The sequence below is a fragment of the Neophocaena asiaeorientalis genome, unplaced genomic scaffold (assembly GCF_003031525.2).
Source record: "Neophocaena asiaeorientalis asiaeorientalis breed wild unplaced genomic scaffold, Neophocaena_asiaeorientalis_V1.1 scaffold5, whole genome shotgun sequence".
Classification (NCBI taxonomy): Eukaryota; Metazoa; Chordata; class Mammalia; order Artiodactyla; family Phocoenidae; genus Neophocaena; species Neophocaena asiaeorientalis.
In genome coordinates this window covers 10,022,220-10,040,547 of record NW_020174698.1, presented here as the reverse complement: position 1 = coordinate 10,040,547, position 18,328 = coordinate 10,022,220, and the positions used below count along the sequence as shown (strand labels likewise).

The 18,328-nt window shown below is 36.7% G+C and overlaps 1 protein-coding gene across 2 annotated transcripts in view; it reads left to right on the top strand.

Moving 5' to 3' along the window:
• Nucleotides 1-15,655, top strand: part of TRMT11 (tRNA methyltransferase 11) — a 60,208-nt gene extending 44,553 nt beyond the window's left edge. Inside the window, exon 13 of one of the 2 annotated variants that reach the window (XM_024759142.1) lies at nucleotides 14,663-15,655. In XM_024759142.1, coding sequence (XP_024614910.1) covers nucleotides 14,663-14,794 — 132 coding nt within the window. In that variant the 3' untranslated portion in view covers nucleotides 14,795-15,655. The remainder of the gene's footprint in view (nucleotides 1-14,662) is intronic. The other variant, XM_024759141.1, reaches the window with a different exon arrangement.
• Nucleotides 15,656-18,328: the final 2,673 nt, after the last annotated feature.

Below are 18,328 nucleotides of genomic sequence, written 5' to 3'. Positions count from 1 at the left end.
AAGATGGTATTAATTCTTCTTTGAATGTTTTGTAGAATTCACAAATGAAGACATCTGGTCCTCTGCTTTTGTTTGTTGGGAAGTTTTTGATTACTGATTCAATTTCTTTCTTTTTTTTTTTTTTTAAAGATGTTGGGGGCAGGAGTTTATTAATTAATTAATTAATTTTTGCTGTGTTGCGTCTTCGTTTCTGTGCGAGGGCTTTCTCTAGTTGTGGCAGGCAGGGGCCACTCTTCATCACGGTGCATGGGCCTCTCACTATGGCGGCCTCTCTTGTTGAGGAGCACAGGCTCCAGACGCGCAGGCTCAGTAGTTGTGGCTCACGGGCTCACGGGCCTAGTTGCTCCGTGGCATGTGGGATCCTCCCAGACCAAGGCTCGAACCCGTGTCCCCTGAATTAGCAGGCAGATTCTCAACCACTGCACCACCAGGGAAGCCCCTACTGATTCAATTTCTATTAGCAATTGGCCTATTCAGATTTTCTGTTTCTTCATGACCCAATCTTAGAAGGTTGTGTGTTTCTAGGAATTTCTTCTAGGTTGTGTAATTTGTTGGCATATAAGTGTTGATAGTGGTCTCTTATGATCCTTTGTATTTCTGTGGTATCAGTTTAAAGTTTCTTCTTTCAGTTCTGATTTTACTTATTTGAGTCTTTTTTTTTTTTTAAGTGAGTCTAGCTAAAGCCTTGTCAGCTCTATTTATCTTTTCAAAGAACCAGCTCTTAGTTTCATTCATCTTTTCTATTATGTTTTTAGTCTCTATTTCACTTATTTCTTCTCTGATCTTTATTTCCTTCCTTTCTAGTTTGTTGAGGTGTAAAGTTAGGTTGTTTATTTAATGTTTATTTTAATGCATTAAAAATACAAATATTACCTATATATTTTGCAGTTTTAAGTCTTGATATTAGAAAGTACAGTGAATGACATCAGCAATCTTTATTTTGTGGCCTCCGTAAAAAGTACTTGCACCATATGATGATTATGAGGGCTTGAAGCACTGTTCCAAAGAATTGGAAGGAGAAAAATCTAGAGAAAAGGCTTTAATAATTAATGGAGCCCCATAATAAACCAGTCATTTCTGTTTTAGTGACAAAATTAAGACCCATTGTGGACAATTTCACATTTGCTTTTCCCTGAGTTTAATTTGTTTAAGAAAGTCTAGTATATTTTTTTTGGTAGATTTATAATATTTCCCTAAGCAAATTTGATACACAGAAGAAGAAATAGAGAATGATCTAAGAATGCTTCTGAGAATGCTTTTTCTTATCTAAAAATGATAAATAAGGTCACTCACCTTAGATATTTTTAAACCTATAAAGGCAGTGTTAATTTTTGTTTGGTTGCTTTTTATCATTTTACTTTTGTCCTTTCAAATTAATTTATAAAACAAGGCAAGCCTTTTGCTCAAGTAATGTTTTGAAATGGCCTTCACTTTATAAGATCAAATTTAATCAGTGAGTTTTAACTTGTATGGAGTTTATTATAACTGAAATTACTTTGTCATGTTAAATTAGTCGTGTTTGGCTTTTAATTAATTACTTCATTTCTACCTTCTGTTTGTATGGAGAGGAGTGTATATAATTGCAGCAAGATCCCAGTCCTTTATAATGAAAGTGATGACATAAAATTGTCAAACAGTTCTCATGCACATCTAACAAATTATTCTCGACCTTGTTCAGTGTTGTTGATTTTGGCAGTGGAAGACTATTAATTTTAGATTTTTACACTTTTGTATACTGTGTCTCTTCATTTTTGATTTGTTACTTGTTAGGTTTAACTTCAGTATAACTTTTGACCCACTTGATGTGTTGTTATAAAGTGTTCTCCCTCCCCCCCTTTTAAAATGTAAACATAAGTTATAAATGTAAAAAAATCTAAAGAATATAGATCATAAAACTTTGTATCTTTACATTATTGGCTATAGTTTTCAGACTTACTGAACATTAGTAGTAAAGGAGAAAATTCTTGCTAACCATGTTAAAATTATGAAGATGCCTGATTAAGAAAAGCTAGTTTTCTGTCATTATTCCCTGTTGTAGTCTGAAAGCAAAGTGAATGACAAATAACACTGTTTAATGCTTTAATTTTTACAGCGGTTTCACATCCATTTGACCTTATTATTTTGCCTCTGTTAGAGATGAGGAAGTGGCCAAGGCCTAACCCAGTCCACTTAAATAGGAAGTGGCCAATTTGAGACCAAAACTCCTCTTTGTCCCTGAAATTCTCTCTCCTTTTTTCTAGATCATTTTGCCTCTTCACCAAAACACAATTCTACCTTTAGAATATGCCAAGATTAAAAGGCAAATGTTCTTCAGTAGCATGTTACAAGTTTCTTTTAAAGCCAGTTTTTTCTCATCACTCATGGGGCCATGGCAGAATGATTTGTTTTTACTAGAACTTATTTTTCCTGTTGATACAACATGTAGTCAATGCTGCTATATATAGTTGTGGTCACAGTGGTTACTCCTATAAAACATTTTTCTCATATAAAATTCATAGGAGAAAAATGCTGATCTCTAGAGTTGTCCAGAACAGTTCAGAAATCAAGTGTAGTAGTTTGTCTTCAGTGAAGTACCCAAAATAATACTCTCTCAGTGTTTTATACCAATATATTTGGATAGACAAATGAGTACCCAAAGCAGCCATTTTCAAGACTTCCTTGAAATTTTTTTTTAAGCATTAATGCAACTTTTATATGCTATAGTACTTGGTTAAATATAAGAAAATTATCTTAAACTGTCATTGCACTAAATGGGCCATCATGTGCCCTATTTGTTTTGTGACTTATTTACTTGACATTCTGCCTTACACTGCTGGTGGTTTGAGAAGTACTGAAGTATAGATAAATTTAATTTTAGATACCATATGGACATTAATTTAGACTAAAGTTATAATATTGTGTAAACCAGTTGTTATTTTTTTTATAGCTAGCCAGTATAGTTCACATGATTTAAAGTAGAGAATATTGGGAGGTCATAGTAGCAGGTGATGAAAGTTAATGTAATTTTTTATTTTGGACCAAATGAAAGAGTCCAGTAACATGAAGCCTATGAATGCTTCATTAATCAGAATGGAAGGTGGCCAAAACTGAAAGACTTGACTAAAGGACTGAAAGATTTTAAAGCTGTGGAGGGAGAAAAGAACCATTAACATCATAACAACAACAACGGTGTTTTAAATAAGAGAGAGAAGAGAAACTGAGGTCACTTGTTTGAGAAAATGACTTATGAATGGCTTGAAGTGGAAGAAATTAGTCTTTGTATAAGTAGTTTCCATATTAGAATGATAGTAGTGTTACTAATCACAAACTGTGGTGTTTTGCTGACATAATGCTTGTGCCTGTTTCCATTATGCATTATCCTTTCCCAGGATCGATGTCAATTTTTTTTCCTTTGGCAGCCATTTGAATTAAAGGTGGTCTCTTCCTATTGACCTTTCTTTCTGAAATACTTTGTTTTTTGCCTGTCTCTTGCCAGGATGGTTGGGTATTTTCCTTTTGATTAGAGCTATGAAAGATTAGAGATTAGGTATGAAGTATTTCAATCTTGTAACATGCCTGGTGGGAAATAGATGCTACTTCATTTATCAGTGAGAAAAATAAGACAGGGTGACACTAAATCAGAACATGATAGTTGGATATGAACTGAGTCTAGATAGATCATAGTACAATACAGTATTCATTACCATCAAAATGTGTGTCTGTGTGTGTGTCTCTGTGTGTGTGTGAGAGAGAGAGAGGGGGCAAGGGAGAGAGATGGAGAAAGAGAGACTCTTTTAAATTATTTTGCATTAGAAATCAGAAGGAAGCTATTTGCATTATTTATAAATTATATTTCAACTTGAGATATTTAAAAAAGGCTTATAAAAACAGCAAGAAGCCTGATGCTGCATATCATATTGTATTAATTCAGTTTTAAGGATCATGCCATCTACTTAGTTCTGAATGAATCACTTTTGCTGTTAATGGTACTTTTCCTTGAATTTAAATTTTAGAGAGTCATCACTTGACTCTTTCTTTTATACTTCTGCAACTAAATGACTTTGCCAAACTGGATGTTTTGTTAAATTAATGCTATCATAATAGTTTTAAATTACTATTTCTGGTAAACCAAGAAAAAGCAAAAGTCTGTCCCCTACTAGCTCCAAGAAGGAATCATTTAAGATACCTGGATCCTTCTACTTATGATGCTATTTGGATATGGCTCTTTTATTTGCAGGAAAAAGCAGTTGTTCTCTGAAGGCAGAGAGAGCATCCATCTTAATGTTCCAGCTCTAATGCTCATATTTTCAAACCATGGCAGTAAAACAGTCTTTAACTGCTGTTACAGAATCTTAGGCAGAGGTCAGTTGCAAAATATAAAGTATGATCTAGGGGTCCAAGGCATGAATGGTTTAGGGAAATGGGAAGTTTATGTTCATAGTCAGCATAATCCTCTGGAGCTTTTTTTATAATTCTCAAATGACACATTTTCTATTTTTTGTATTTTTATTTATTTATCAAATGGTTATTTAATTTAGAACTATATTTCTAGTGTTTTTCAAATTCAAACACAAACTAGTGTCTTCTTCTCACTCCATGACCCACCAAGAACCCAAGCCTGAGATTTTAATGTGTATTTTTTTTGCCCAAAACCTAAAGGGTACAGTTTAATGAATAATTATAAAGTAAACATCTCTGTAACCACCACCAAGGTCAGAATTATGGAGTATTGGAGCATCCCCTTTTGTGGCTATTTTTGATCATAAACACCTCCTCCTGCAGGTATAACCACTAATCTTTTATGGTAATCACTTCCTTACTTTCCTTTGTAATATTATCACTATCGAATTCATCCCTAAGCAAAATAATTTTGTTTGTTTTTGATGTTTACATACATAAATGCATGTGTATTTTAATTAATTTTTCTTTTAATGGATTGTTGATGATTTTAAGAGGTCACCTGGGAGATGAATTGTCTCCAAATTAAAGCAAGAGTATGTATGTTCATGTCTATGCATGTTTTGGTCTGTTACTCATCCTCTGCTGCTTAGGTAAGTAAGATTCTTCTTAACTTTAATTGACTTTTAGATATAGTAGCTAATAAGTTGTCATTACATTTTTATCCCCTGTGTTGACCTGTATTTTAATGTTTGAGGTTAAGTTTTGAATTTTATGGAGTTATAGGTTTTAGTGGCGAGTATGTAGAAAGTATTCATAGTTCTGTATCATCATGATAGCACAGATATCCATGATGGTTTTTTTTAGTTAGAAAGAAATTATGTGTTGAGTGCCAGATGTCAAAGTTCAATCATTAGGTGTCACTCACTTTCAGAACTCTAGATATAAAGATTTTTATATATATTAAAATATTTTAACAAATTTTAGGTAACTTAATATCTTACAGAGTAATTAAACTTTTTACAAGTACAGGTTATATGTAAATACCAAGTTTAGGGATGAAGATTTCCAACCCTCACCTTGCTCCCATTAAGAATAGTGCTAGAGGGTTTTTTTCCTTAACAGTATTGGATGCCAGACTTTTGACCTGCTTGTCCTTGGTTTGGAAATGGCCTAGTGCTGTTTATAGTTGTATAACTTTAGCACAAGTGGTTTCTATAGCTACTGTCCAGTACCAGATGTAGAACACTGGGAAGCTTTGATAAGGGGAGCAGGATTTTTAAACAAAAGCCGGACATGGATAATTACCCTGAAGCTGAACTGAGGTCCATTATGTTCAGCACTGTCATTTACATTTCATTTTCACTCTCTGCTGATTATAAGAAGGAAAATCTACTCACTGTTTTCCTCTTCCATCTCTTTGCCTTCTTCCTCTCACCTTATTAAAGAATGTGTATTATACCTTTAATCTGTTTCATGAATCCTCGACAGAATTAGGTGAGCATCACCAATTTGATGGCTTTTACTTAACGATGACAGCATCATTGGTTTCCACTTATCATAGAATAAGTTTCGTAAGCCATTTGTATTCAAGTGTTTGCAGTGAAACTGCTGTTTTGTATAAACGGCTGCCACTTTGAGAATATAAATGACTTAAGGTTAATACTAGTGAGGTAGAAGAAATCATTATCTCATTATCAGGAGCTGTCAGTAAGTGAAAGGACAACTTAAACCTGACCTATAATTAAAATAGCCATTTGGTTTTCTTCCAGATGGTTTTCAACTTCATCCCCAAAGTGACACCTTTCTAGGGGAAAGCGCTTGTTTTTAAACAGTAATTTTTATAAATTGATGATTATTCTTAGGTATATTGTTGGGGGGTTCTTTGAAAGTAAGTCTTTTGGCAGTAAAGGGATACCGTGAGAGAGAATTTTGGCTTCAGTTAGAATGTGGGTTGGGAGTGATGAGACAGACTGTAGAGTTAAGCAAGGCGATCCAGTTTGTAGTAGAGGGGGACTGGGGGCAAGGAAGTTGAGAAAATTCATACTTGATGACTCCTTTTTTTTTTCTCTGTAAAGAAGGATGTAAGTTTTTGTTGAGAGTGAATGGAAAAGGTAGTATGAGAAATGAGAAAACTTGTCTTTTACTGATTTTTACATTCATGTATTTTTCATATTTTAGTATGTTTTCTTTTTCTGATTTGATTGCATGTTCCCTGAGGGGAAAGCCATGGCTTTCATCACTCAGCATGTGTTTATGGGACCATTTGTGTCATGTGTTGAGACAGAACAGACTGATAAAACATAGTCCTTATCCTTAGAGAACTTGCATGTGGGAGAAACGATGACCCAACCCATTCCAGCATAACGTGTTTGGTTTTGTAGTGATCAGTGCATATTGCTCTGTGAACACCAGAGGGCGCCTACCTGAGGAGATGGTCCTTGAGTCGAGGCCAACATTTTCAGCAAAGGTACAGAGACATGAGAGGGGTTATGGTGCATTCAGGGAACCCTAGACATTGAAGCATGACTGAAATACTAAGTATGTGGGGAGGAGTGGCTTGAGAAGTGGAAAACCAAAGGCCTGCCTAGTGTTGAAGGTCTTTACATACCAAAGAGTTTCAAGTTTATCCTATCGGTGATGGCAAGCCCTGAGGAATGTGAGTTAGTAGAGTGGCAGAAGTTCTTGTTTTAGGAAGGTCACCCGGGCTTTAACATGCAGGCAAGTTTTTATTATGGAAAGATGCCTGTGGTACCAGCCTGGAGACTTCTGGCATGGTCATGTGAAGATGATGAGTCTGTCAACTAATAAAGGTAGAAACTGGAGATTGTGGGTGAGACAGTGGAATTGAGAGCTTCAGGGGAGGTAGATGTGCCAGGACCTAATGACTAATTGAATAATTGGGGTAAGGGAGACAGGAGTTAAGGATAACTTTTAGAAATCTGGCTTGGGGTAGCTGAGTAGGTGCATGTATCTTTACCCGTCCTCCCTACTTCCCAAAGGACATGGTGCAGTGCCGCTTTCCTGGACTACTGCAGGAATCTTCCAGCTGGTTTCCCTGCCTCTGGAATTTCTCCTACCATCACGTTTCCTGTACGGTAGCCGGAATATCTTTCACAATGTAAACAGATAATGAAACTCCCCTGCTTAAAAGTCATCAATAACTTTGTGAAATTTAGACTAAAATTCAGAGTCCTTCACATAACCTTCAAGGCCAGCCTGATCTTAGACTTCTGGCCTGTCTCTCCAATTTCATTTTGTGCCACCTTCCCTTTAGTTTTGCAAGCCTTAGCCACACTAGTCTGCTTTCAGTTCCCAGAATGTACTTACCTCTTTCAAGTCTGAGTGTTTTCACATTGTTTCCTCCCTCATTGTGTTCCCTAGAACACAATGTGTTCCCTAGAATGCTTTCTTATGGTCTCTTTCTATGAGTAAATTTGACTCATCCTTTAGGTCTCAGATAAATGTCACTTCCTTAGGGAAGCCTTTCTTATCCATTCTCTTCTCCCCCATCTAACTAGGTGTCTCCTTATATTCTTATAGTAACCCTTTTCTTCCCAGTGTTTAATCATGGTTTGTAAATACATGTTTGGGTATACATTGTTTAATGTCTCTTCCCGCTAGTATATAACTGTGAATTCATGGAGCTTGACTGTTTTGCTCACCACTCAGTAAATATTTATGGAATGAATAGTAATTGTTCAGTGATTGTTTTGGGCCCCTCTAGAATAAAAAACAATCAAATTCAACAGCATTTAAATCATCCATTTGAAAGAAGAGTAGGAATAGATAGTTAAGCCTAGCTAAAAGTTTTCTGTTTCAGAATACACTGAATTTTATCATTACCCTGATATCACTCCTCAAAAGTCAGTGGTACAGAAACATTTTAATCCCATCATACCTAGGCCTCATTTCTCATGAGAAGCAAACCAAAAAAGCAGCTGAATTGCCATTCTGTGGAAAATCATAACACCTTCCTTCTGTTTAAGGGAGATGATAACAAAGAATGGCAGATTTCTGGGAGAAGGCAGTAATTAGAAGGATAGTTTTACCTAAATGGAGTTGTCAACTTTAGTTTCTTTAAAGTCTGAGTAGTTTTATGATGTTCAGGACGCTCTTACATATATGTATTCTCCCAGTGTAATCCAGAGTGTCATTAGTTCCATTCAAAGTGTCAGCTTCAGGGCTTCCCTGGTGGCGCAGTGGTTGAGTCCGCCTGCCGATGCAGGGGACACGGGTTCGTGCCCCAGTCCGGGAAGATCCCACGTGCCGCGGAGCGGCTGGGCCTGTGAGCCATGGCCGCTGGGCCTGCGTGTCCGGAGCCTGTGCTCCGCGGCGGGAGAGGCCACAGCAGTGAGAGGCCTGCGTACCGCAAAAAAAAAAAAAAAAAAAAGTGTCAGCTTCAGATGTAACTACAAAACATACAGTTTTTTTTCTTTTCTTGAGAAGTTGTTCCCCTTTAGATTAACATTTATTAAATTACAAGTGGCTGAAGTACTTTCCTTTCAATGTCTCCTGTGTTCTTTTTGATGCTCTACTTTTGATGTAGAGTTATTTGTAAAAATAAAGATTAACTTGAATAAGGTCTAGTTTATGTACTTTTCCTTTATTTTTCTCGAGAATAATTTGCAAATGGACATAAATGACAATGATACACTTTACAGTCACTAAGGTAAATATGTATTTGTATATTTCCACACTATTCTTCTAAAAATGAAATGGTGTGAATAAATGCCAGTGCCCTCTGAAGGAAAATGGCCATCATGTTGCTGCTCTGTAACTCTAGGTGTTTACAGCAATCAGGACTTAGAGACAGTGAGGGAAATAGAGCGCTCCTGGCAGTCGGATGCGTGATGGTCAGCTCTGCTTTAAACTATCTGTATCCACAGCGGGAAATACCATACAGAAGGATTTATCTGCTTCAGCCAGCAGAGGGCACTGTACACATAAAAGTACACTACCAATTGTAAAGCTTCCTTTGATTTTTTTTTGGCAAGTGTGTTAAAATTCCTCAAGTGGTTTATGTTTAGAATTAGCAGTACTGATAGGACAGGAAATTGGCTGGGTGGGACAGTGGTTAAAGGGGTTCTGTCTAAAAGTTTAGATCTGAAATATGTGCTACCAAATATGTTCCTGTTCCGTGAAGAATGTCCTCTAAATGTCAAACTCCATTTTGAACGACCCACTAATCTACCATGTGGGAAGTTAACTCTTTAACCATTGTTTTGATGTAATTTCTACTTAAAAAAAAAAAAAACTGTGATGGAAAACGCATGAGCTTTGAAGTCTGATCTAGTCTACAGTTCTGGAAATACTGCTTACTAGATGTGTGACTTGTGGCAGATAATTCAGACTCTTCTAGTCTCTTTCCATATCTGCAAAATTTAGATAATAATCTGTGAAAAGATGCAGAAAATTAAATAATTCACTTATGTAAAACACATAGTTGCAAATACGTATCAGTTGCTTTCTTGAATCAGAACTTGTATGTTTCTTGTCATATTTACAATTGCTGTTTGTCTTACAAAGTTAAGTGATAGGTCTGAAAGCTGTGTATTTCCATTATGTAGCCATCTGTAGCTAGCACAGATTTTCCTACAGAAATTCTTGATTTCTGGTTATAAAAATGATAAACAGTAGATAGTGTAATCAACAATCTTAATATTTTATTCATATTTCCGTAAGTACTGCCATGTACCAAAATTTAGCCAGTAGTTATGAAATTTGGGAAAAGTGGTCTGTAATCTTTCATTGCCATAGTTTTCTCTCTTGGCATTTCCTAATTCTCTGTGTATTTTTATTTTCCATGAAGTATTTCTTGCTTACTAAAGATTGGCAGAACTCAGGTTTCATGATACATAGATGATATCATGACTGATAGTGATAGACAGATTTGGAAGCGTTAGAGAAACCAGAAATCAAACATTGGGGCAAGATTGAGTTAGTGAGGGATATCAAGCGTTGTGTTGCTTGAGGATACTCTTCTCCTTTTAAGTAAACCCTTGGCATTTGAGATACTGAGTTGAAAAAAAAATCTGCAGATATTCTTGGTTGAGATGGGCAGGGAATGTGAATAGAGAAGAGTTATCAAAAGGTGATGAAAAATATGTAGAGTTGAATATCATCATCTCAAGTGTGAGCCCTGGTAAACTAAACTAAAGATAGGATGAAAGAGAGAGGGAAAAGAGAAAAAAATAGCGAGCTTGCCATTTTATTCAGCATCAAGTGACCATAAGTTCTGAATGCTGCAAATGGTATTTTTCATAAGGACCAGAGTATATGTTAAATGTGTATTGTTCATAGGTAATGATATTTACATATATGGTATGTATGTGATAATATGTGGACCATAAATGTACTGAATGTTTTATGTGGAACATTTTATGAACCATATCTTTTCCACTTAGATGAAAATGGTAGCCAAAGTCTCTGGAGTGTCTGGCTTATCCCGAAGCAAGACTTAACGCTGCTAGTAATAGAACGGCTCTTGCCAGGTCCCTGGCTGCACAAGGGATTTGGAGCTTTTGGGTTCTCCAGGAGTTTTTGTTATGAATGTCTTATTTCACAGTTAGGGGGCAATCAATCTTATAGAAGGAGGCGTTCCACTATAGGACCCAAACACATACCTCACATTGATTCTTCTCTACTCCCTGGGAGATAAATAGCATTTCCCCCAGCCCCCAGAGGTTGCATTTCGAAGGTTAATAGTCTTTCCCCACTTTTCCTGTAGCATGTATTTCTCTGTCACTGGGTCTCTGTAGCACTGAATATATGGTCTTTTAGGGGCTTATTTTGCTTTTACTACTATATGTTCTGAGCGAATCTTGAAGTCTAAACTAGTTAGATAAAGAATGCCATAGGTAGTATATGTTTTTTTGATAAACATTAATTGTCATAGGTTTTAATCATTACTTTTGGGTTTTCCAGGTTTCTGCTGTTCATTCTCAGTCTCTGCCTCTGGTCTTTATAGTCTCTTCTTCATCCTCAGTTTGTCCTATGTATATCCTTTAAGTCAAAGACAAGCTATTTGGTTAAGCTCCCACTTTGGTCTGTGAGGATACCTACCTTCCATTGTGCTTCAGCTTTTCTCTCCTGCTTCCCCCAGTGAGCTGCATAATTGGCAGTTTAGGTGGCTTAGGCACACAAGTAACTGAGCCTGAGTCAGTCCCTGGCCCATCCTGGTCTTCAGCTGTCTTACCATGCCTCTACCTTTTCATATAGCACTCTGGGATCACACATTTCTATCCTGTCATCCCACTGCAGCCGCAGGACATTCACTGAAGTAGTCTGCAGTGCATTTTGAGATGTAGAGGTGCTCTTGCATGGCTTAGAGGAGTCACAGGGAGAAGAGAGGACAGAAGGCAAAGCTGGGAAGGATCTCACTGCCTGACAGTGTTCTGATCCCTCTTGTACAGAAGAGGAAAGTGAGAAGACATTCAGCAAACTGATGTGCAATTGAATCTCACTCCCAAATATTAAGGGAAAAGCCTCAGAATTGAACCCGTTTGGATTTTAGCCAGAATGCTGGAATATTAGATTTGCATTTTAATAAGTTGCATTTGACCCCATTATGGAGAATAGAGAGGGAGCCACAAAGGCAAGGCAACTGGCAGTTTAGGAAAAAAGCAAGGAGAGATGAGGAAGGCTTAAACTATAATAGTGGAGTTACGGGTGAAGAGGAGGAGTGGATTTGAGAAATTTAGGATGCAGAATCTAAGATTTTAGGACTGACTTAACGTGAGAAGAAAAGGGAGAGCGATTTGACCCAGGGTTCTGATTTTTTTTTTTTTTTATAAATTTATTTATTATTTTTGGCTGCATTGGGTCTTCGTTGCTGCGTGCAGCCTTTCTCTAGTTGCAGCAAGCAGGGGTTACTCTTCATTGCAGTGCGCAGGCTTCTCATTGCAGTGGCTTCTCTTGTTGCGGAGCACGGGCTCAAGGCACGTGGGCTTCAGTAGTTGTAGCTCGTGGGCTTCAGTAGTTGTAGCTCGTGGGCTTCAGTAGTTGTGGCTCGCGGGCTCTAGAGCACAGGCTCAGTAGTTGTGGCGCACGGGCTTAGTTGCTCCGTGGCATGTGGGATCTTCCCAGACCAGGGCTCGAACCCCTGTCCCCTGCATTGGCAGGCGGACTCCTAAGCACTGCGCCACCAGGGAAGCCCCAGGGTTCTGATTTTGATGACTGGGTGGAGAATGATGCAAAGAGCTGTGAGAAGTAATGTAGCAGGAGAGATGTCACATCTGGACATAGCTTTACATATAACCAAGTAAAGGTATTTCTGCCAAGATTAAGGTAATGTAGTTCAGAAAGTAGGCAAGTTTTCTAGTGATCTTATTTGATATAAGGACAGAATGTAGAACGCCTGGAAGAGCAGATGATGGCAAGTCCCTTCCTTTCCTATGACTCTTCAGTCAGACTTCTGATAAAAGTTGGCATGCACAAGGCAAGGCCAAATGCTGGACCATCATCCTGTACTGCTGCTCTCCCAGGTCCGGTCTGGAGATGTGGACGTTGAGTCATCCTGTCCAGTCGACAGTACTGCTAGGGTTACGGTATCCCTCAGGCATCCTGTGGCTCTTTATATCTCCTTCTAGTGTGAAAATTCTGTATCATTGAAATAATCCTCTTAGTTACTAGAACAAAGTTAATAGCATTTCTGATCCAGGTCTCTTCCTTTCTGGGGAGCCTTTGTTCATCACATGTTTATTCCCTGAGATACTCCTGCTTCTTGAGTTGAGGCAAGAGTTAGCTCTTTTGGGGAAAAAAACCTCATTATGTTATAGTTAAAGGGTGTCGTCCCTGGGTCTGGTAGACCTGTGTTCAAATCCTAGCTCTGTCACTTACCAGCTGTATTATCTTGGGCCTGTACTCTTAAATAACTCCTCATCTGTAGATGGTAATAAGAGTGTACTTATCTCTTAGAGCTGATGAGTTTGTATTAGATAGTGCATGTAAAGCATTTAGGATGGTTTTTGACCCATAATAAATACCCCATAAATACTACCTTTCATTTGGTATTCTTTAACTTTTTATCTTTTGGGGATTATACAGCCTGAAGTTAGTAACCATTGGCATGCTTTCACGTGCTTGCAAGAATTTGGAACTGTAGTATACTTAGTGCCATAAAATTTAAATAGCCACTTTTTTTCTTTTTAAATGAATCAGAAAATCTGGGCATGTTTAATAATTTCCTTTTGTGTGTAATTAAAAAAAAATTCTGGGGCAAAATAGTTTCTGAATAAACAAATCAGCCAACATAATTTTATTTTGGCTAAACCTGGGCTTTTATTAATATTAGATATGAGGGAGAGAATGAAAGTATTCATCTCATACAGGAATGAGGAAAAATACAAAAATATTTTGAGGATTGTTATATTCCAGATATATTTGTAGATATCATTTTGATACTGAAACCAGGATAAATAATTAGGCTTCATATTTTCTAATTATGTCTCCCGCCTATTCTCAGAATCACATTAATCCCTGTACATTTGAATATGAATTTACAGAAATGCATGGGAAATGAGATTTTATTTCTAATTAGATTTTTTTTCACAGTTTAAGGTGGCTAGTGAAATTGGCTGAGAAGCTGATGTTTTAATGTTGTCTGTCAGTCTTCTTATCCTCAATTTTCTAAGCTGAAACATGACATTTTAGCCCAGGTTAATATTTCCAGTTTCCAAATGTCAGTCTAAGCACTAGTCCTCACCTGTCTCTGAAGTCTAAAAGTGTGAAGATCACTTGTTTATCCTGTATCTTCATCTACTGAGGTTACTGAAAGTTGCCAGGAATAGTTTATTTCATTAACTGAACATGCATGTACTCCCAAACAGTGTTACTGATCTGTATGACATCATACAAATGTAATAATTTGTTGTTGTACACCATTGGAGTAGAAGCTTCCTTGCTTGATAATTCTTACAGTCAAAGACGGTTTCAGTTTGTGCTGAACTAGGAATCGGAAGATGCAGGTGGTTGTCCCAACTCGAGCTGCCTGGATGATTCTCTTTGCATTCCCTGGGTCTCTGTTTTCCCAGTAAAAGTTTTTGTCTTCTCTGTGCAGAGGACTGTTGGGTGGATCAGATGAGGTGAAGTAAGTGAAAACACTTTGGATACCCAAGCATGATACAGATATAAAGTGGTGGTGTATTTCTTGTTCATGTAATAAAGGAAAACAAATGTGTACCAGAGAGTGAGATTTTGCTTAAAGTAAATGACTGCTTTGGTTGCAGGCTAACGAAAGAAATAACTCAAACATCTTTATTTTCTGTATTTTCCAACCCACCAGAACCGGGACCAGTATTCACATCTGCTGAGTGATCACTTTCTGCCGTACCAAGGTCATAATTCCTTCCGTGAGAAATATTTCAGTGGGGTAACAAAAAGAATTGCCAAGGAAGAAAAATCCAGCCAGGAGTGAAAATTAGGATTTTGACAATGGAGAAAGAATAAGGATTTGATAGAAAAGAAATCTGGATGTGAACTTTCATGTATGATACAGAAAATATACTGTTTTAAATAATTTTATATAACAAAATAAATGCTATAAAGTCAACTGAACAATTCTTTTAACATTAGCTTTGTTTTATAGATTCTTCTGTTGTATGTGGTCTTTTGAACTTTATATTTATGCTTTCAAGTATTATGGAAATTGAAAACAGTTATATTTTTGGTAATTAATTTACAAATGGTATTGACTTTTTAAACAGATATCTGCTGGATATGTTATAGGCATTAATAGTGTTTGAGAATGTATTCATTAGGTTAGGCTTGTTTAATTTTGGTTTTGATTGTAATTGTTTTACATTGTCATTAATAAAGCTTACCGAGGATTCCTAAAATCGTGTAGTATACGGAGGGGATGTGATGAAGGAAATGAATTTTTATTTATAAATCCCAGACAAGTTAGTAACACAATGATAATGGTGATGATGAGAAAGGCTAGGACCTGACAACTTAAAAAGATTCCAAACTCCTTGAGGCCTGTCCACATCTGAAGCTCGTCTGTACCTTGGATTTGCTTCTGCATTCCTAAACCTTGACTGTCGGTCAAGTTAACTACCCACAATTTTTGGTTTAGAAAGTAACTGATAGTTAAAAGCAGTAACAACAACACAAATCCTTGATGGTTCCCTAATGGCATTAAGTCTAATCAGAGCTCTTTGAAATAGAAGCTGTATTTTCTTGAAGGAGAAACTTTGCTGAGTCCACATTGTGTCCATCATGAAAATATCTTGTTTGAAAACCACTCTACCCATTAATTCAGGATGCTAATAGCTTTCCTGCTCTCGGTGGTCAAAGTACCTCAGCAGGACGGCAGTAAACGAATCCTCTCTCTTTAACCAGAGCCTATTTTTATTTATGCTATTATTATTATTTTAGTGTTACTGCTGGCTTTTATGGACTCACACTTTGAATGTGCATAGCTTAGGACCTCCAGAAGACCAGTGCTGCCCAAGCAGAGAGAGAGAGAGCAGGCCATCCGCCTAGTTCTCCCTCCTTTTCTTGTCCTGCAGCTCTGAATTTCAGCAGCAGATCTCAAACATTTCAGTGATTGTTTTGTTTGGGTTTCTGGATGTGATTTGTGGTACACTGGGGAAAATCTAAAAGTATTCAAGGATGATTTATTTTCAGTATTTCTGTTGTAAACTGACTTATTTAAAATTTTTTGAGGTTATATGGGCGGTGAGTTTGAAACTTTGTAGCTGACTAAATTTGGAATGAGATTTTAGCCTTGCCCCATTTTTTGGTTGTCACAAAAATTAGTCCAAATTAGTTCCAAATTAGATCTGGAAAAGTTGCAACATTAATTTTAGTCACTTTGTTCTTAAAAATTATCCAACATTAAAAAATATATATTTCAAATTATTTCTTATTACCATTAGTGGAGGCCTTCTAATCTTTAATTCTTCATTGTTGTGAGGTTTATTTTCATATATATCAGTAAGTTCAATCTCCCATTCCTGAAATGTCACCGGACTCAGAGTGTGAATTTGTGCAGTTGTTTTAAGGTTGGTACTCAGAAGTGAAAAAGAAACCTGATCACTTTCAACCGATTTTGATTTTAGTGCAGGTAACACGTCCTCTTATTCTAAAAAAAAGAGACTTTATTTTCTGGCATCAGGATCTTACTACTTCTGCATAAGTTGGAGAAAATCATTTCTGGGATTGCTTTAGTTTTATGTGTATTCCTCATGCACTTACTGGCTGGAATATCACCTAGCAAAATGCCTACATTTTAGGTAGTCCTGTAGTATGAATTTACAGTGTAATCTGTGAGTGAACCCTAGGTGGTCTGTGGGCTGGCCTATTTAATGTTTATAATATGACAGACTCTGTAATTTTGTTTCTGGCATATATTAAAACATCCGTAAAATACAGACAGTTACAGATATAACCGTCTTGGTGGTATTCCATCATAAGTAACCTCCTTCCCATCCATTCTGGTGGATTTTTTTTTTTTTTTTTTTGCTGTGATAGCTGGGAAGGAATAGTGGAATAGGAGGTCTTTGGGGTATTTAGCCAAAGTGGCCAACAGATTAAAAAAAGTTTAAAATCTGCTACAAATTTCTAGCCACTTCCTGCCCAAGGTGACCCAGGTTTAGGCCTGTTCGCCACTAACTTCCTTATGACTAATTCTTTAAGTACAGAGATTGAGCAATGAAACATTTTCAAACTGTTTAAACTCTGGGAGGTAAGTCAGTGTTACCATTATTTCCTTATGGTGGAAACTCATTTAAAATTCAGGGCTGGGCTTCCCTGGTGGCGCAGTGGTTGAGATCCCAAAAAAAAAAAAAAAAAAAAAAAAAAAAAATTGATATACCCTACATATTTAAGAAGAACGGTGATTACAACTAAAGAACTTTATTTCAAGTTTGGTAGGGAAAAAGTAGAGTATGAGTTAACATACCAAATGCATTGTAGTGAATGTGTCTAAATTATTGGATGAAAAATGTGCTTTAAAAGTTTGGGACAGAAACAACTTTTAAGGTAATATGTTTTATACTCTTATAATTAAACAATCAGGGATGACTTTTTTTTTTTTTTAACATCAGGAAATTAGATGTTAAGTTTGTGTTATCTAGATGCCAATATAAGCAAATCTGACTCTTGAATCAAAGGCCTTAGTCCTTTTGGGTTAAGAGAACTAACCCATGCTGGAAATATTATCAAATATTGCTAATCCAAAGAGATATGTAATAAAACATTATGTGTTGAAAATCAAAGGTGACATTTTTGGGGGGAAATGATCTTTCTACACCATTCTAATCTCCCTTGTAAAACCACAGTGGAACTAAGCTGATGTTCATGGTTCTAATACTAAACAAGGCACTGGCCCTGTATAAGTTCATTAATGGAACATAGGGGTAGAAATGGAGGTTGGTGTTGCTGAGAATATTGATGACCTTATTGTTGATTTGCCTGTTTGACCAAAAGGGAGTAAATTATACCAGAATAAGGACTTTGGCTCTTTTTACAAGAGCATGGGTTTTCTCCATTATAAAGTTATTTAGAAAACTAAACACTTGTAAGAATCTTTCTGTCTTAGAAGGATTGTATTCATAGAATAAGCGAAGTCTACTTTGATTTCCAACTCACCCACTCCCATTTTTCTCAGATATTTATCAAGTAATGTGGTTTGTAATCCAAACCAAAAAAAAAAAGTGCCTTAATCCAGAACATACACATGGACACAATAACACTAGACTGATGATGTTTGTACTTTACTAAAACATTGAGATGGTCTCTAAAACAGAGTGGTTTAAGAACATAAGGTCTAGAGTGTAAAGAATTGTAATGGAATGATAAACATATCTGCGATTCTATCTAGCCATAGCATCATGGAGACAGCACATTCCTTGATGTTCTTTGGGCAAACCTGACTCTATTCCCTTAATAGAGGTCTGCCTCAGGATGTTCATATGTTTCACTATGTGGGATAAGCAAGTTGACA